The 21,024-nt window shown below is 37.5% G+C and overlaps 1 protein-coding gene across 3 annotated transcripts in view; it reads left to right on the top strand.

Moving 5' to 3' along the window:
• The window catches only part of LOC124403995, a 38,103-nt gene extending 21,446 nt beyond the window's left edge, over nucleotides 1-16,657 (top strand). The window contains exons 2-10 of one of the 3 annotated variants that reach the window (XM_046877786.1): nucleotides 1,706-1,829; nucleotides 2,485-2,570; nucleotides 5,397-5,492; nucleotides 9,153-9,215; nucleotides 10,034-10,117; nucleotides 11,514-11,745; nucleotides 13,790-14,249; nucleotides 15,496-15,590; nucleotides 16,351-16,657. In XM_046877786.1, the coding sequence (XP_046733742.1) occupies nucleotides 1,706-1,829; nucleotides 2,485-2,570; nucleotides 5,397-5,492; nucleotides 9,153-9,215; nucleotides 10,034-10,117; nucleotides 11,514-11,745; nucleotides 13,790-13,968 (864 nt within the window). In that variant the 3' untranslated portion in view covers nucleotides 13,969-14,249; nucleotides 15,496-15,590; nucleotides 16,351-16,657. The remainder of the gene's footprint in view (nucleotides 1-1,705; nucleotides 1,830-2,484; nucleotides 2,571-5,396; nucleotides 5,493-9,152; nucleotides 9,216-10,033; nucleotides 10,118-11,513; nucleotides 11,746-13,789; nucleotides 14,250-15,495; nucleotides 15,591-16,350) is intronic. The other 2 variants (XM_046877787.1, XM_046877788.1) reach the window with 2 other exon arrangements.
• The last annotated feature ends 4,367 nt before the right edge of the window (nucleotides 16,658-21,024 follow it).

Below are 21,024 nucleotides of genomic sequence, written 5' to 3' on the forward strand. Positions count from 1 at the left end.
ACGTTTATGGAAATCTGCCGATTAATACTGCGAATAAAAATGGCACGATAGCCGTATTTTCCGTTCAATTAAATCTCGACTGATTCGCGATTTTCTTTCTTCGTGCTATAATTTTCACGTCTTCCGCTCTTATAACGAGCTTACGATGCGAACGATTCTCGGCCGCTATTTTTTTCCTTCTAGACTCGCGAGAGGGGCGAAGACGAGCCTCACCGCACATTATATTGATATTTGAAAGGAGTATCAACCCCCGACGGAGTGGAGAGGAAACAAAAATTCAATTACTCCTCGCATAGTGGTAGGTACTATAAAATTGTCGAACCGGTGATTTACCGAGTCACCTTCGAGGCTCCGCGCTCCGCCTCGTGGTTACGTAGGCGACCTTTCACCGTCTGCGAAATTAGGTTTGCTATCAGCCCGGAGTATCCATCGACACGAGAAGCACCGTTTCTCTCACCCTCAGGCTGCACCAGGTGTATCTCTTAACAACGCGATATATCTATTACAGGATAACAGAAAAGCTAGAGAAGGCAGCAGCGAAAACAAAAAGGAAAATGTTGATTTCGATGAAGGAGAACGGCGATGCGACGCGATGCGACATCTTGCAGCGCTGCAGATCCAATATTTGCTGAACCTGCTCAAGGATTCTTCGATCAGTGTGTGCCCAGCAAATTTTGCCGGGCAGATGCTGCTCGATGTATGCAAATTAAAGCGACGCATTCACTCGGTTATCGAATAAAGTCACGATATTGCCGTGGCAGGAGTAGAGTAACGAAACGCGAGGAACATGGCGAACGCAAGTGTCGAGACGTTTTAAGGGTCCCTGGGAAAAAGCACTTTAGGCCATGTTTCATCGAAAGCAAGTTAGCGATACCATTCTGCTGGCATTAGAAAGTACTTTCAGAAATTATCGCTGCTGAATGGGACGACCATGATCAATTCGAGAAAATTCTGCCAGAAGAATCGCTTCCGAATGTACTTTTGCGATAAAGCATACCTATTGGTTTGCATTTTTCTCGAAGTCAATCCGTTTATTATCAGCTCAAGTCAATTCTACCCTCGTCTGATTATTTTCCACATAAAATGTAATACAGAAGACTTATATTTTCAGTATAATTCATCGGCTCTGTAGTAATTAAATCGAAGAGTTATTGAATAATCCCTGTATTTCGGTTGCATGTATTCGACTAGCAATGTGAAAGTGTGAAGGGATGTATAAGGGAAAGATGATTGCGAATATTCTGAGAAAATAAATCAGGATTTCCATCAAGAGGGAATTGAAAGAGATATACATAAATTCCAGCAGACCGAAGGCGTTGTTTAATCTCAAGATATATAGCTCCAATCTATGATGAAAATATGAACGAGGATCTGGATTTCAATTAATGTTAAGGGTCGCATTGATTTCAATTACAACTCAATTACCCGCCTGAATGTTCGAATGTTCGATTTGAAAGCCAACGATGAAAGGCTAACGATAATAACAACCAAGTTCTGTAAGACAGCAGGATTCAGGGAAGTCTTATATATAGAAGCGAATTGAACACTTTGCGAAATCCCGAGCAGATCTGATTAGCCAGTCGATTTTTCTTTCTTTTACGTAATAATGGTTACGTTGTCGTAAAGTTTCAGGACTAATTTCACACTCTTTGCACTCTAAACACTCAGCATAAGCGTTATAAAGTCTGTTTTTTTCAAATTTCAGTTGTACTTTGCGCTGACGACAGTAATGACGACGAAGCTACTTGATCAAGAACGTCAATATCTGGCAGGAAATCTTTCGGCGCCGCAATCCGCGAGTTTCCTTGAACCAGAAACCATTTCACCGAGTAAGTTTTATACAAGCCAATAATTTTTCACAAAGCACTAAATTGAGGTTAGGGTTGCACAATGTCAGATTAATACAGAAAAGACCACTTTTGACCACTAGAACTTAAAAGCGGTCTTTTCTTGACTCCGCGCATACGCATTCGCAGACTCACTCGACTGTCATAAAAATGGGTACATTGTGTACGGAATACGTGCATGGAAAACGTGTAATGTTGAACTTATTGAAGAGAAAAAATTTCAAGAATAAAAGGAATTCTTTAAAGATCAGAGTTCAGTTATTTTGCTCATGCCGTTATATAGCCGTGATTTATTTTTATGTACATATTATTATTAAGGGAATATTTTTTGTTCCACGTTGACGAACATTTTATCGTCATATAATTTAAAAACGGCGCATAACAACACGTTTCACGATACTTATTCAACGAACAGAAGTTATATAAATTCTTGTTTTTCCCTCCGATTTTGTTCCTTAGAAAACTTGATCCAGGTTTTCTTCCGACTTCCATTTCAACCTTTGATATCCGCTTCTTTTTCAATTTCACTCCCCGCCTCAGTTTTATTTTTCTTATATTTCTCCGTCTCCCGTTATCCTATCCTCAGGATTAAATTTACGTCACGTAACACTTTTCCCGTACTTTTTTATGTTTTCAGCAACCGTCAGGTTCAACATAGTAATACTTTCCTGCTCGAGCTGCGGTGTCTTATCTTCATTCCTTCTTCTGTACGGATTATTCAAGGTATTATATTATAATCATCATCCGCCTCCCTACATCTAACAGTCGTAAATTCAATTTTATCATCGTCACTATACCAGAAGTTGAATTGGCAAGAATTGCATTAATATTAAATTACTGTCTCTATACCGGTGCAGAAATGTTTGCATTGCAGAAAAAACTATTTTAGTTACGAGTAAGTATGTACAAAAAAAAAGAAAAAAAAAAGAATAACCTTTGGTTACAGTTGGTTTATTTTTCGTTCCTCAACTGTTACTTACAGAGAATTCTTCACCCTCGGTATAGAATAGCTGTATCATTGCTGATTGCAGAAACTTAATACACCTATACCTATACAACTGTATCAATTGACAAAGGTTTTTTTGCGAATGAGAATGGATAAAAAAAAAGTTGTACCTACAGCAAAACTCGTTTGCTGTAGATTTTTTGTTTCTCTTTACTTCCTTTTTCACAACTATTTTCTTTCTTCTCTCTTTCCGAGTTTTTTCGCGAATGGACTTTGACATTCGATACATGCACATCTATGTATCCTGCTAGCTCCAAGCGTCCTGTAACGATCAGGGCGATCACGTCGCTGGAAAATAGGTCGAGTAACTAGCCACGAGGCGCCGAGGTACTCAGGGCGAGTGACTCGGCAATGGGTTTTTCAAGAGTGACACGTTACGAGTTCGGCACGAGTGCAGGAAGGAAGGAAGCTGCGAGCACGAACAACGGGGGTGAAAAACCCACCCCTATTCGTATACTCGTCCGAATACCTTACACACGCGGAAAAGGAGGGGAAAAAAGGGAGAACAAAAAATAGAAATGAAAATATCGAGATACACCCGAGGACTACAGGAAGATCTTTGTGCCTTCCGCCCTTCGACCCTCGTTATCGATTGGGCGGACATGTCCTTTGAATGGGATGTTCGACAATCGACGTGAATAGCGCCTCCCAAAAGGTGTAACGGAGACAAGTTTTCCTTTAGCCACGATTCCACGGAGCTTTTTCTACACCATACTTGCATTGTGTGTACACAAAAACGCGAAGCCGAGGCGCCTGGCCACTTTGACGACGCACAAGCACGTGCATATGTGCACACTTTTCACCCTGTTATAGCGACACAAAGAATCTCGGCAAGGGTGGATGACAGGGTGAATTTATAAAGCTCTTAGTACCCGTAAAAGGCGACACTTTTTGGAATGAAACATGGCGTTGAGGTGCGAATTCCTCACGATATAAGTGACGGTTCTCAGTCTTCAAATCGCGTTTCGTGAAGTGAGCAAGTCGCAAATGTGGAACAATCATTTCAACTTTTCGTGTACGAATAATTGGAGATTTTTTTTTTTGTGGCTTTTATCGAGAAGTTGGAATGGTGACATTAGTGTGTAGACTTTTTCTTTGAGAGTTGGAGGGAAAAAATAACAATCCGGTCAACAAGAAACGATTGTACCTACACGTCCATTCACAGCAAAGTAATTGTGTGTACCTACCTCGAAAGCGACAGCAAACAAGATACGTCCTCCGTTTTCTCTGCTACCTTGACGTTGGCTTTCATTGAAATATAAGCAACAACGTCGAGAGTACGAGTTCGGAATAAAAGAGGTTTGGCTATCCAGGGTGCTCGGAGGACTCGAAGATCTTGAGGGGGTTCCGCATCGAGGATCGACACAGCGCCCCCTTAGCACACCCTCTTCTGACCAATTGACGTTTCTCTTCTTCTCTGGTAATCCAGGAAGATCCGATAAACACACAGAGTTCGTCTGACACCCGCAATTGTTCTTCGAAGTAAAGCGATCCATTTCTATAACATAACAAAAATTGGGAGTAGGTATAGAGGGTTGGTTCTGCGTGCAGATCTCGATACCGACACTTTATCGACACTTTTAACCGCTTCACAGCTCAGACACAAACCCTTTTCTTCCGATGATCGATACTATGGTAATGTAGAGCAACATATGTGAGATATTTTTCTGATGATGGATAAATTCAACCAGACTGGGGATTACCCCGACTCGAAAAAAGAGTTTGTGTCTGAGCTGTGGAGCGGCTATGTCGGTATCGGGATCTGTAAGTAGAATTGACAGTGAGTAGAGTCAAAAACGTGCCACGCCAATGAAAGTCATACAAATTGTTTTCATCTTTAGTCAACTTCTCTATTCAATTGAATAGTTTTTGTGTTCATATTAATTTGATTTATTAAATGATTCTTCAGATATTGGTTAGAATGACAAATTCCTTGAAATTTTACGTCAATCGATAAAGTTGTGAATATTTCACGTCATCGATATGTGTCATCCTGGATAATGCCCCTTGCATACCAGGAAAAACTTCGACACCAGCGAAAGTAAAATCTATGTAAAATGGATAAATTGTTACGGAGAAAAAAGCTCACCAAGCAAGCCGGGTTGATAGTTGAGGGGGAGCGAAGAATGAGATTCGAAGGGATTTGAGTGCAGAAAATCCCCTCTCTTGACTAAAGACTTATGGGGAATGCGACGGAGATGAGCTTACAATGGTGATTTCATCAAATAAACGTCCCGAAATCGCGGCTCTTGCTTCAACCGCAGTGAGACCCACGTATAAGTACAGGATATACTTTGAGCTCCACTCTCATCGGTTTCGTGATTATACTTTCTAAGTCTGACATTTTTCTGTTCTCCTTAATTCTTCCTTTTCTTCCTTGTTCAGGAAAAAAATTGACATCGAATAGTAATGCTATTTGTGAAAAGGAGTCGAGTCAACAGTTCTATAATGTGAAATTGGGGCCTCAAGGTGTTTGCACATGCACAACATACGTATAAACAGTCATTTTCCCAGACTAATGTAATAACTGATTTCTGTTTCAGGACCAACGCGTGCTTCTCATACCGTGGATTTTCACGGTTATCACATTCAGTGTAGTTGACATAACCCATTCCATGTACGTGTGCTTTATGAACTTGGTAAGATATGAAACACTACAAGTCTAATTGTAAGATAAAAATCCAAGACTATTTCTGTAGGTAAGCTTCGTGGCAAATACTCGTAGCTACACGTGATCCTTTATAATGAAATTGACGTCGCAACGGGCATAAATTTCCAGTGAATTCGAGTAATTATCTGCAATTCTACTCCGATTCCAAGGTAACGATGGTGAGCCATTACGGCAACCGTAGATTCCTCGAAATATAGCGCGATTTAGTTTTAGCTTTGAATAGAATCTGAACTTGAAACACGACCTTAACAGCAAAGACAAGTCACTAAAGTTCAGAAATCTGTCCACCTTTGATCGACCGGATCATAATACCACCTTGATGGGTGACAAATGGAGAACGTTGATTGACGTGGGACGATTATGTTTCACATCAAGCCCGACCGTAGCTTGTCGAATTTGAATAGACCGATCGATTAGTACCATTGTATACACATGGCGTGCCTAATGGTACAAGGATATGTGCGCCAAAAAGGCAAATTTGGTGGTAAAAGTTCATATCTGAACTAAAGCTAGCCGAAAAAATAAACAAATGTAAAAGGCCTTATGTATGGTAGATACGCGTTTAGAGTACCAACATACCTATATATTTTTATTTCTCACATTTATAAATGGTATACGATCGCATCCGCGATTTTTGTATTGTTTTTTTTTTCGTAAACGACGTAAAAAACTTTGAAACTTCAAGATTCATTGATTATAATCGACGATATTTATGACCTTTTACCGTTAATTGATTCATTTTTCAATTCCAACGTTTTTGAGTGTATCCTAATGTTTTTAGCGTAAGTACGCAGGGAAAAAATACCATTTTCTACCTTTACGCGGGGTAAAACATCGTAGAATGAGATTAAGCGATTTTGGCCGGGTGCTAAAAATGAAGAAACTGTACTTTTTCCCCACTAGTGAAGAAAAAATGGTTTGCTATATCCCAACGCGCAAGTAATTCATCGAGAAATAGAGTCTTATTTCACTTTCATCAGTTTATTTCGTAACTAATCAAGTATAAAATGAGCGCGAAGGTGTTGTTCAATGGCGTAATCGTGACCAAATCACGAGTACAATGTCAAGCTTACAGAGGAAGAGAAAATGAGGCATTTCACTCAATTCTGCACATGCTACGAACGACAAAGGAATCTAAGTGATCGATGTGATTTTAATCCAGAAGTGTCTATAGGTGTACCCCGAGGAAATTCACTTTGAAGTCGAATCTGACGTGAGCAAGATATAACACAAGCAATCGATCAAGATTGTATCCCTTTCCTACCAGAACACTCGCCACTCAAAGGCAACGCACCCCATGCACAGGAGCTTCCGATATCTTATCGCCTTGCAGGCTCAGGGCTGAATGCTGCCAGTACTTGTCATTCGCTTCAGTTACGATTCGAAATTGGAATCGAGAGAAACCGCGAGATCGTGAAACGCATGAGGCTGAAGTTAGTAACGTTACTGAAATGATCATAACGTTTCGGAAAATCGTTACTTCATGGTGGCAAGAATGTTTGAAATTTATTGCCAGTAAATAATAATAATAATAATAAACTAGGTACTTCAAAGTCAATTCAATCTTAAAAAATAATCATTTTTCCCCTAAAAGTCTCGTTGCGTTAATGTTACTAACTTCGGCTTCATTGAAACTCGCCACTTTACTCCGATGGAATTTTTCACAATAAACAGTTTTTCTTCTTTTTTTTTTTTAGAAGCAGAAAGGTCTGCTTTGGAAAATTCGATACGGGGCTAGCTAATTACCGTTATGTATTATTCAGGCTGAAGGTCAAGACAAAGGGCGACTCGCCAATTCCGCCGAGAATATTCTCGCGCGTTAATCACGAGAAATTAGTGTTCAAGAAGAAGAAAAATTAAGGGGTAGAAACAAATGAGATGATCTTTAATCTTTCTCTTATTTTAATTTGTTTTCCTTTTCCCTCTCTCTCGCTCTCTCTCTCTCTTTTCTCTATCCATCGTCCCACCTTTATCGTAATCAACGTCTTCTTGAGATCTTTGCAAATTTATTTTACCGAGCGTGAGGTGTACGTGAGCGGCAAATTTTTACGACCCCCTTCAGAGTCATGGTTTTATTTTTAGAGGCTCTTTGAATGTCCGATATAAGGACGGATGATCGCTGATGGCTGTATCCACACTCTGATGGGATGGAGAGGAATCCCGTATCCCAACGGGTTTATAACACGTTCAGAATGAAGTACGAACCTTGAAAATTAATGAGTTCGGTTATGAAGTTTGTTTCCCGCGGTAATTAACACAATTACTCACGTCTGTCGCGTGATTGTAAGGTGCTATAACTCTATCAACGTTTATTATCAGACATTTCTACTTCTGCGTTTGAATTGCAACGCGTGTAAGACAAGGATTTGCGATAAATTATTAATACCTTGTTAGGTCTGCGTGTGCGTAATGTATAATAAATAGGTATACAACCCTTAATGAAAATGTTATTTGGCAAAATCTCTCCGCCTACATAAATGTATATCATCTATCCTTTCTAACGATTAATAATTGGTACTCTAGATCTTTAGCTTGCCGACCGTAGATCGAAACTAAATTTTATTCTCAACTTGTCACTTATCGTAAGGTATATACTGTATATATATACATACATGTGTAATTATTTTGTTTGTTTGGTCAAATGCTGAATTACGCATGCCGAAAGGAGATTAATTTCCTTTTTTTTTGGACTGTTTTTAAGCCAAGCGAATTATAACAAAATTTTATAAACACTTGAACGATTCCATCGCTAAACTGATTTCGAAGTAATTGGAACGAGAACGGATTTTTTCTCCCCCATTTTTTGAGACTTACTCAAAAGCGGAAGTCCAAAAACGTTCGAGTATATATAAATCAAAAATCGTCTCACGAGTAGCGAAAAAGCAAAATAAAAATACAGAATTTGTCGACTCCACTAATACTTGAAAAAGTTCTCAATCAAATTGAAAGTAGTGAAGTGAAGACCTGATCGAATTGGCACGGAATCCCCTAGATAACTGTAGTTTTCACATTACATTAGCCGATGACGAGAACTTTACGGTAAACAACAGAAGTTATACGTTTGTAATTTGCGTTAAATGAATATTGAGGGCTGAAAAAAAGGACTTAGTTGATTTTTCATTATTTCTTTGCAAAAAATGTCAATAAAAGTTTTTCCAAAATTCATTTGAAACAAACAGAATCCAGCCCATAAATATAAATTGATGCCTTTCCTAGAAACTGACAGACTACTGTGGGCATAAAAAAATGTTGATCAACTCGAAGGATGCTGAGCAAGAATTAGACAACGAACTGAAAAAAATGAATTTGGAAAATAAAATAATTCAGCTGAAATAATTGTGGGTGGAAACGTGAAAGTGCTGCCGATACGTAACCACAGTTTCGTTGAAATACCGGGAACGGCGTGCCTGCGTCATTAACGGGGGGAGAAAATTTTCCGCGACTTTTTGTTGCTTTCGTTATACGTAAAGAGGTATATATATATATATACGCGTGTATTTTTTGTACATTTTTTTTTCTGCTACCCTCAAACAGCCGAAAGGCTTTTGCAGACTTTCCCCTCCCGGCTCGATTAATTCTGCGGTTTAAACGCCATTTCACTGATGCCACCGCGTTCTCTCTTTTGCAGGTACCCTTCAACCCCATCACCGCGATGCTGTTCACCCTCGACTTTTTCGTAGTCTGTCTTAACGTGAGTAAAAAAATGTCACAAAAACAAACTGTACCAGTAACTAAGTCGCGAAAACGTGGGGAACGAGAGCTATACTTATAATGACCAGGACCAGAGCACGAGGAGTATCTCATTGTTGGTCGATCACCGAAACTTAGTCAGTCTGAAGTTTTTTTTTTATTTGTCATTTTCTGTTTTTTTCTTGTTACCATCTTATTTTCGTGCTCGTTATGTAAGATGATTTGCGTTTACTTGTAGCAGAAAATTTTGTTGCCTTCAATATGTGGATGATGGAAGGTTAATGGACACGTTTATAAGAGTGTGGGTCAAATTTCGGAATTGTCAAAGTTTGGACAGACCATTACACCGGATTATCGAAATTCCGAATGGTCGAAATTCTCAATGATAAAATTTCCGCACGATCAAAACTTGGAGTTGAAAACCTTATACTAACGGTGAACGCTTCGAGATATATCCAATAATTGATTCGCGGTGTTTGTGAAGGCTGTTGAAGTTCGAAGTTTTGATCATTCAGGGTTTTGACCTTTCGATGCAATGGTCTCTTTGAACTTTGACCATTCGAATCCCTGATCGATTCTATGATTTGGCCAGTGGCAGTTTTGGCCACTTGACGTAAAGACCATCCGAATTTTGACGGGTTCGAGGTTTTGACTATTCGGACTTTTGACCATTGGATGTGACTGACTGACCAAACTTTAACCATTCGGAATTTTGACTCGCATGCTTTTCTAAACTTCATCTGATCGTTATGCAACCTATGATTAATTCGGTTAGACATTTGACTATATCAATTTTTTTTCCCCATTTTCTCTCTACAGGTATACTCGTTGCTTTGCGTTATTTCCCAGTATCAAGAATACGTTGCCGGCCGAGGAACAGCCGCCGACGATTGTGAATACAGGGTGAGTATAATATCGTCAACAATATATTTTCCGACAGTAAATATCGCTATTCTCATGGTACAGTCTCGCGATCAAATGAACAGTAGTATTGATAATACAGGCATCAATCACCCGAGCATTGAATAACCGGCGTGTGTCGGGAAAATAAATAAATAAATAAAAAACCACCATTTCATAAGGGGGTTGCTAGCAAGACAACTTTGGTATCATATTCATAAACACTATCCAAAATAAAAAAGTCATAATTGGCAGGTAGTCGCGACACCATTTCGTGTCCAACATGATGTAGTTCAATTACGATAACGCGTGTCGATTGGTAGGTGCTTTGTAGACATGGCTTATCATGGGTGTAAATGTACGGGACCATAAAAATACACGTTCATATCCCGAGGGGTGGAACTAGTTATCAGAATTTTCGATTAGAGCTCTAAACCATCGGGTGTAAGGTCATCTAGACTACCTCAGGTATGCAGGTTGAAGTTCATCGATCATCAATTTCGGTCACAGACTCGGGGTTATCAATATTCGAGTTATCCAATTGGTTCCTCGCAAACCATCACCGAACATATGCGACAACGCGGATAATACTAGCGACAAGATTGGGATGGTTGTGCTATTTGAACGCCACTCTCTCTCTCTCTCTCTCTCTCTCTCTCCCTCTCTCTCATCTGACTGGATAGAAATTACGAAAGCCTCATTAACTGTAAGACCGGTGCAAATATTGATTTAACAACTGGTGAAAATTAATTACGTGGTTTATTATATGGTTTAATGAAAATTTATTGTGCCTGACATGTAGGAGGGAAGGTAAGAGGAGCTGCGAGATGCGAGGTAGTTACGTCAACAAGGCGTACCTATACAATTTATTTGAGTAATCAGTTGAGACGAGCTTCTGTAATATATATCAGACTGTTTTAAATTAGGGTTATATTTAATTTTGTCTCTTTCTTGTTGCAATTATTATATACGAAGATAAGTTTTTACTCCAGGAAAACGAATCCTCTTAAAGTGTAATAAGATTTTTTACTCAAGTCAAGGTGTCTCAGCATTCCATGTGAATCAATCTCATTCAAATAACGTGAAAGAAACATGTACAGAGTGAATTCCTAACGACTGCATGATCCGCGATTTGCTAAACATGCATCCGACAGCAAGTGTTCACCAAGGCAACCAACTGTCACTGAGCTTGATGATTTCGAGTCACCGACAACTGTGAAAATTCTTCAGATTACGACGGTTGGTCGGCCTGAAAACAGCAACTCTCGGATTGCAGCGCGCATGCGCATTAAATCTTAGCAGACGACGGATCATGCAGTCGTTAGGAATTCACTCTGCACTGGTATCGAAAAAGCTCGTCGTGTTATCTGATACGGGTAATCCTGCCCAATTCCGGAAGGTACCAGCCGTGAGATACGCGGTTCAGCCAACGACGACGGCGACTTCCTGCCTTAGCTCGAGAAGGGCGCCGACGAACAACGAGACCAGAGCCACCGCCACCCCTACACAGAGTCCTACAGCGATTCCGGCGATCCTGGCGAACGAGAAGAGTCCTGTGGCGTGCAGCAAACCGGGGCGGAAACACGTCCAATTTCCAGATACGCCGACGGCTAGCCAAGGAGAGAAGTCAGGTCAGTTCGCGTCTGCAATTCTTCCAGTTTCGAGGCCCTAACAACCCCTAAAACAAATCGAACCGGTCTTGTGCGCGGTGTTTTAAGAGTAGATATCGATCCTTTAATCGGTATAAGACAATTCGATATTTTCAACCCTTCGTTTTACAACGATTCGAAGGGTTGGAGTTTCTTTTTTAAACACATTTTTTCACAACCCCAGACCTCCAGACAACGCGATAAGTATTCTACGGCGTCAGGTTTTAAGACGTTCGATTTCGTGAAGACTGATTTCGACGAGAGAAGCCGCAATTTTACGTGCCAAATTTATTTTTCTTCTCTATGCAGTCTTCATTTTTAGATGAAATTCAACAAGCAGCCATTTATTCTTTGGAAATTAGCTCAACTTTACATTCGTAAGATTTTTGTTAGAGACATTCAACCGGTCACGATGATGTTCATATTCCGTCAAAATATTTGATAATTATGACTGTTTGTTTTTACAAGCTCGTAACGTTTCTTTCAAGGCAAAAAATTAAATATCTTTCTTAAAGTTGGTGCAAGTGTAGCAAGAATCAGAGATTTTTCTATTTTTTTTATTTTTTCATTTTAACTTGTCGTTCAATTTTGTTGACAGGGAAGAGAAATTTGGCACAGTATACATTTTAGCGAATATTCCGACATTAGAAATTCTGAAATCACGGCGAAAATATCGCACTGTGACAAACTGCCTCGGTCTTTCCGTTCAGGGAACGCAAATTTATACGATTTTCATTTCGCCCACTTTTTTGGCTACAAGTTCTAAATCATTCACGTCTGCGACTATGGACCTGCAGTGAGAATCGAATCTACGTTAAAATATAACCGTCTGAATAGCAAATATGATAGAAAAAAAAGTGCTGCAAATTTGTCGCTGATGTGAAAGGTGATTCATTTTTGTTTCTTTCCCGTTACTCACGATCAGAGTGAAAAGAAAAATCTCTCGCAATCAATTCACCGGACACATTTTTCGATGGATTTATTCTCATTTAAAAAAATTAAAAACTGCTATTGAAATGTTGATTAAATACCGCCGAGAAATTCTGACAAGTTGCGTAACGAGTTTTCGTACATCTCTGCTTACTTAAAAAAAAATATCTATATTTCATTTCGAATTATTTCAAAATGGTCAAAAATCTAGTAGATTCGTTCGTCTTCGCTCGCTCAAAGATGCTCTCTACAAATTCACTGTCGCAAAATTTCTAAGCGATTATAAATACAGCATGAATCAAAGAGATCTTATAGCTAGTAGCTCACGAATATCAGATCTTCATAAATACTCAACACTTAAGACTATCTTATGATAAAATCAATAAAAAGTATCGATCTCCAATCATCCACCCCTCCTTGACCCTTTGAGTCACACATTATTGTGCTGAGTCAACTTTTATAACAAGATAGTATTCTGTGGTTTTGAGGACCACTGATTACGAATCTGAAATCAGGTTTTAAAAAATCAAGATGGTGGATCCAATGTAGTGGATGAAAATTTCAAATTAGATCAAATCCGGCTAAAAAACTGCATGCAGGACTTTTCGGAGCCGTTTATTAGATTCTCCATATTGAATTTTCAAAATCTGATTTCAGATTCGTAATCAACGACCCCAAACACCGATGGAAAAAGTTTTTTCTCCGGAATCGATGGAATTTGAAATTTTTGTCCGCCATACCGGTTCTGCGATATCAGATTCGTGATCAGTGACCCAAAAAACTCATAATTTATGTAAAACATGTACATGTGTAAATGGGTAACTTTCTCAGAAATGAATTATTCCTTCAATTTTCACGACTTTTTTAATTAATTTATTCCTAACAATAATAATTCACATTATATCGTAACAATTGTTCGTATACTATCAGGAGTAGCAAAAATTTACAAATAAAAATATGTTTAAAAAGCGATATAAAATAGGTGTTAAGAATACTTACCCCTATGCCTCAGAGGGTTAAAATCGAAACCCTAGCGCTAATTGCCGCGAAAATAAGGTAAAACTGGTGCAAATTTTGCGACCTGCATATGTTTCAGAGATCGGGACAAAACACGCATCGCCGACCTGGAACCCCGCGGAGGTCGTCGAATTAGGCAAAACCCCGTCGCAGCTGATCCCGGCGGTCGTGGATACTGCGCCGCTGTTATCCTCATCCCCGAGGCAGCAGCAGCAGCAGCAGAACGAAGCTGTGAAGATCACGAGCGATGGCGTTTGAACGATCCCGACCTAAATCCCCCTTTCCTTAGGGTGCACGTTACAGCCCATTGAAAGTTGACTCGATTTTGAATTTTCTATATATTTTCGAAAATTCTTCGTTATATGTATTATATTATATACATAATGTATACATACGGTATACAATTTATTACACATGCATTGTACATCCGTATTATTATAATTATTCTTATCTATATAAAGACGACTTCAGCTGGGTGCACGTTTCGCTCTATACCGTCGAATCACGCGAGGGACCCTTGGCAGATTTTTTCTCTGCAGGTAATGACGATTTATAGTGATTAATTAAGTAACTGGGTATTCCGAAACGACGTGTATGATGATTTTTTCTTGCGTATTTTCCCCTTTTCGTTGTGTGTGTGTGTTTGTTTGTTTTTGTTTTTTTTTACACTCTTTTCTCCTTCGACCTTGCTCCGGTATTAATTCAGTCGCGAAGTTCTCGACGCGATTTGCAATTGAAATTCTTCCCCAATTATAAAGAAAATTTATGAGCTTTTTACAATCTCAAAAAAACCTTCACCTCTTCGCGACCGATGAAATATGCTAGTTTAAAATATACCGCGTGTATACCTATATATACATTAGGGTGGTCCTCATTTAGGGTGTTGGCGAATTTTTTACCGCCCCATCACCCAAATCAACTTCAAATAATTCGAAAATAATCGCCTAATTTTTTCAGATTTCTATCTCAACTTTGGGATAGTTCACTTTGTGATCGAAGTTTCTTATGGAAATAACATGGGAAAAACTTGTTTCCTCGGTATATATTTTGTTGCGAGAGTAATAACATTAAGAAAAATCTGCAACTGCGAGGTTTTAGTGGGCATTCGTGCTACTATCTGCAAAAAAATTTACATCACGATACCAGCAAATCTAGACGAATTGCACTTACTCTAAATAAAAAAAAAAGTCAGATTTCGAGGGGGTGCAATTCGTCGAGAATGCATGGTACGATTATGTAAATTTTTTCCCAGACAGTAGCACTCATGCCGACTAAAACCTCACAGTTAGAAATCTTATTTAACATTATTACTTTTACAATAAATTATATACTGAGAAAAAAAGTTTTTCCCATGTTATTTTCCCACAAGCTTTTGCGTTGCAAAAAAAAAAATGTGAAATTTAATTCTTGAAATATGTGTTTATAAATAAAGGGGAAAGGAAATGTTTGTACTTTCAAATTATTCGTGGGTAAATTCGTCTGAACGGGTAAAGGATCGGCCCCATTGATTTATGGAGATTGAAGAAAAAACCGTTTTTCGCACGTTTATTTTAACAATCGTAAATATGCATGAAATTATCCGATATATGATGTTAAGAAGATTCAGGAAAATTTAATAAATATACTCAAATTAAAGTCAAAATGAAAGCCTGAAAAATTCTTCAAAATACTTTCTAAACATTACTGTACAATGTAAGATAAAAATCTATCAAAATAATGCACATGAACCAATAATCTATCTACGGAGCATATTTTTTTTGTTTCTTTATTCCTATTTTGTTTCAGACCAACATTTTCTGACGGCACAGAAATTTACGATGGATCGATAAGCCTTCCAATAAATTCACACCTTCAGCAACGATATTCGTACTTCTATGTAGGTGAGCATATATAATATATATGTGTGTGTGTGTGTATTTGCTTCGACTAGTTGAAGCGAGACAATTGCCTACTCGAAAGTTCAGCTAAATATCAGCACGGAATTGAGCTTGTAGCTTTGCAAACGCATTAATTTGCAATTTCGCAGGGGTATAATGATCGCGGGGGAATTAAGAAGGGTTCCAGTCTTCATGCCTTGGGCGAGCATTCAAGATGTAGAGAATTTTCAAACAAACTTCTGCTCAACAACATTTTTATGCTAAAACTAAGTTAGACCGACGAAATTTTATTTTATTCCGCTGATCGGTGAGAAGCAGCTTGTTTCAAAGTGAATCAAATTCAAAACTCAAGTTATTTGACGAAAAGTTGGAGATGAAGTTAACTTTCTCACCACCCCCCCCCCCCCCCCCCCCTCCTCCTCCCCCCTCTCTCTCTCTAGGAAAAATATATACGTTATACAATAGAGAATCTATAATAATTTCAAATTTTTATGTAACATTCAAATTTGGTAGATAAATTGAAAAAAAAATTTCCGAGTAATTTTGGACCCATTATTCAATTCTCACTTCGTTATTACGGTTGACCAATTATGAAATTCCGTTTTGTTGTTCCTAGATACATACAACAAATAGACGAGCAATTGCATCATGATTCAAAGGGATGTGAAACGAAGTGTCAATTTATCATGAGCCATTTTATCATGGTATATTGCATGTTAACAATTATCATCAGTTTTTAATTATAAACCGTTGTTTGTTTCAGGTTGCTCAACGTCTATATACTTAATTAGCCCAAATAACAACATGAATTATTCCTGCAATGTATTGATCTGTAATAGGAAGCGTGAATATCTATATTATGTACAATATAAAATACTCCCATGACTGTAAAGTAATTTTAGATTCAGTTACGTTTATAGAATTATTATGAAGATGAGGACAAACAGCACTTACGTGTGTATATAAAAAATTTGTAATCTACCTTTTACCGAAAACGAATACATCGGTTTATACACTAATTTCAAATATATTTATCACATCTAGTACCTGTTTTCTGTAAATAAAGTATTCATACGATATATAGATATAAATTGATAAATACATATAATAATATACTTAAACGTATGTTACATATTTGTTATAGATAAATGACGTTTGTAAATTTTTTCCAATAAAATATCTATGTAAGTGTTTTTTATAAAAGAAAAACCGCGATGAAACGATTTTCTACGTATAATGACGTAAGAAATTGAACATAAATCAACGACCCTTCAAATAACGCAACCGATGCCTCGATTATAGCACAGCTCAGAAATAATTCGCCTGCGCACTCGGTAAAAACCCTCATCTTTAAAGTTGAAGCTAAAAATTTATTCAAATTGTTTTTCAAAAGATTACCAATAAAAAATTTTGCAATAGAAACATTTGAGCAAACCATTTGAACTGATTACATACATCGTAAACTTCCTATTTATATATCATATTGAAGTTAGCGACGTTATCGTAACGATCAATGCTGAGGAAAACCCGTTACTTTCCCATTTTGGAAAATTATCTGCAATTCAGTAAACGATAATAAAACAAAACAAATTCGTATTTCGAAATCTTAGTTCTTTAAAAATGATTGTAAAATTAAGAAGATAGTGATTGTTCCCCAAAGTTTCGTTAGGATAACGTTACTAAGTTCAAATTCGTATATCTGTTTCAATCAAAGACACATACAGTGTAATTTCAGACTTTTCTTTTGAATTTCAATTTTCTGAAGTGACAAAACACCGACAGTATAGCGCATAGAAAATTCTCGACTTCATCCCGTGATTAAAGGCTAAAGTTTTCGCATAAAATGGTTGCGGGTTTAGCGGCACGTATACCCTAATGGCACTTGCGGACCAATGGTTCCCCATAAATTCAATCAAAGCAGTTCACAGCTGATACACCCAATCACCAAAGCTCCTATCGCAACTTTAACCTGCACCTACCTCCTACAAGTATATATTACATTACACTATACGTATATATCATGGGGGTGTGAATTGTCGAGAGAAGTTTTTTTGCTACTTTTATCCCCATAGGTAACACCTTTCGCAACGAACAAAGGTATACAATGCTCACTGAGGCTTTAAACTCACTTATCGACCATCACGTCTCTCTCTCTCTTTCTCTCTCTCTCACCCTCCATAGCTTTTATTCTAATAATTTTGAAGACCGTTGAAAAAAAAGAGAAGAAAAAAATGAGGTAAAGCGAAGCTTGCAAAGTTTGGAGCTTCTTTGTGCGGGTACTTATACCGATAGACTTGGAACTTTTTCTTGCCATCGATTAAAGTCGATGAGAAATAATCAGATACTTCAATCATCGTGTGACTTTTTCTTGCATTTATTACTTTTTTTTATGCGATAAAATGTGTAGAGTCGATCGTGTTACGAGTTAAGGCTGGCAATTTGAAAAAATTTTGAAAAGCGTTTCAAAACTTGTGCAAGTTGAACGGTTGGAGCAATAATTTTTTAAAATTTTCGATGAAGATCAAAATCTACAATGGCCATGCAATACATGAAACGATTACAATGTGTCGAATTCGCGTGGATGCCAATATCTAATTGATTCAGATCCAAATTGTTATAGAAAGTCGAAAAGTACAAGAGTTTAAATCTGAAAAGAAAATTTCGACCCTTTTCATGCTTCGAATTTGAAAGCGACTAATTAAAATTTCACACAAAATCAGATTTTTATATTTTAAAAAAGGGATATTGTGATCTTTCTCTTTTGATTAGTATCGTCGTAATCCATAACTCCGTTTATCGTACATCCAATTTACGAAATTTCGTTTTATAGCCGAATGCATCAGGGAAATACACTTGTAAACAAAGATCAATTTTCAATCACGTTTCACCACTTTCTGAAATTTAATAAGGAGTAATAATCCGAACATTATTCAACGTTTATTATCGCTGATCTATCGAATCATAAAAAACACAAAAAAGATATCACTTTTCCCACGAAATCACCTTGCACGCAACGTGATAAAAGACTCAGATAAATCTCAATTCATCACAAGAAATACAATATCTATCCACTTGGTCATAATGTTTGCTGTCCCCATAAATATTTCATTTTCCCTTAATTAAGAAGAGGTTGCGAAAGTTGTATACCAATCGGTTCCACCTTACTCGAAAAAATAATAAGATACTTAACTGAAAGTATTGATTTTCAAGTTGCAACAGCGAAATTAGTTTGCTAATTCGTGTCTATTCACAGAGCGTCCCGAACTGCCGAGCTGGGTAGAAAAAAAAAAAAAGAGAAATATTTTTCCTCCCAAAAAACATTTTTCTCCCTCAACAGCAGTGTTCTCGTTTTGAGTGAACTTTTTGTCGTTTTTTTTTTTTCTAATCTAAAAACTAATCATGATCACATGAAAATTGCATCAAGCATCTCTTTCGAATCGCATCACGTACAATCGCAGCGTTAAATATTCGGCACACGTATCTGCATGCGAACGAATTAGACAGAAGCAAAACCACATTTCAGGACCATGAGACCAAGTCCAAACGCAATTTTAACAGATGTATATGTCGTGCCCACAATGGGTGACGAAACCGCAGACGCTCAGAGCCAGCACGGTAAAATAAACGACGCGACGGTTGGAAAAGCAGGTCCTACGCTTCTGTAATCACCGGATTATTCAACGCGAGTTAACTATATCATAGAAGCTAATTATTCGTAACCGCGAATTGAAATAATAGCTTTGCGAATGACACGTATGAAATAAAACAAAAGCGCGAGGATTTGAATTTCAAAGAGCTCTCGTATCTGACACGTAATTTTTTCTTTTGGGCCTCCGCGAATATTTTCAAATGCTTCTTATGGAAAAATTATTAAACGTTTTCGTAGCGATCATCGAGAAGTTGAAAACTCTTAAACGTAACTTTCCTCTATATGTAAGAGTTTAGTCAGCGCTCGCATTTAAGCGTGATGTGAACTCGATTCGGCTTCGCTTGCGAATATTGTTATGTCTCCAAAATTGTTGATCACGTTTCAACGAAATATAGCCTAAAACCTAGCCAGACTTTGTAGCTATCAGAAGATAAAAGAAAAGAAGATAAAAATTAATCAGCTGTCTGTATGAACATAGTAAAAATAATTTCCAATCCAAGTACAATTTGCACTTCAGTAGCGAAAAGTTGTCCCTATTTCATCCCCTCTTTAGGTATATATAGACTGCACTTAAAAGAGGCTTTAAGATTTATGGAAATGAATATTGAAACTAAACTCTATACGTAACGATCTTTCGCGTAATTACCCAAATTAGCTCTACTGAACTTTGGATCAGTTAAGTTTCCCTAAGCTGAATGCACTATAGCTTGAACTAACGATATTAGTTATCAAGTATGCAAGAAGGGCGAGATTCCAGCTTCCGGATACATTGCGTGTGTAATGTTATACCTATATTACGACCCGTATGCAGATTGAAGATGCAAGTTTAGTGCGATTGTCTAAATCCTTCTAATCACAGCTAACAGCGTCATCCTCTTTAATTAGTTTCTCAAAGATTTGCTGAATTTCAATCACTGAGGAGGTTGGTTGACCAAAAGTCGACATTTTTTATTAAGTTTATTACGAAATAGTTGTATAAAAATAAAATACTCGTGGAATTGTAAAATAAAATTGACGTATCGATGTTTCGGTTTGGAATACTTAAAAATTGCTAAAAATCTAGTAGATTTGTGCGATTTCAATCTACAATACAAGCTCTTTTTAATCAGAAGACTATTTTCTGTCACCTGGTCAATACGATATTGACATTTGTTGATCATGACAAATATCCGTGCAATATTGTAAAATTGAGGTGTCAACGATGCCAGTATAATTTAAAAAAAAAACCTGAGATTGTAGAAAATAAGTAAATTGTAAATCTCATAATAAAATTTTCACGTACAGAAAAACTTTAAATATTTCACTCGTAATTTCTGTTCATTTGTTAAATAATCTATATTACCATATACGTGATAGCTATTCCAGGCCGTCGTAAATAGCAGAGTAAAATTAGATATCAGCACGGTTCAACACGTTAACTATAGTGAAACGTGAAAGGGTGTTTCCCCATGACATTAATTAAGTAATTACGCCTTCAATTTTCAAGCTAATTTGCGAAAGTTAGACCGTCGTGCTATTACACGCAAAGGGCATTGTTATAAATAGACGAACCAAAGTTTTAGTGGTAAGGATTTCAAAAAGCAAAGTACAGAATCACAACAAAATGTTTGAATTCTTATTTTCAGCGTCCCATAAAACGTTCAGGATTGTTATAGGCTAACGTAGAAAAAAAAATCGTACAAGAAACGCGATTTCTATACGATACCCAAACAAATTATATTTGTACTTTCGAATAATTTATTCATACGTATGTATAATAATATTTTACTGATTTTTACAACTACATCA

Source organism: Diprion similis, chromosome 3, assembly GCF_021155765.1.
Source record: "Diprion similis isolate iyDipSimi1 chromosome 3, iyDipSimi1.1, whole genome shotgun sequence".
NCBI classification, from domain to species: domain Eukaryota; kingdom Metazoa; phylum Arthropoda; class Insecta; order Hymenoptera; family Diprionidae; genus Diprion; species Diprion similis.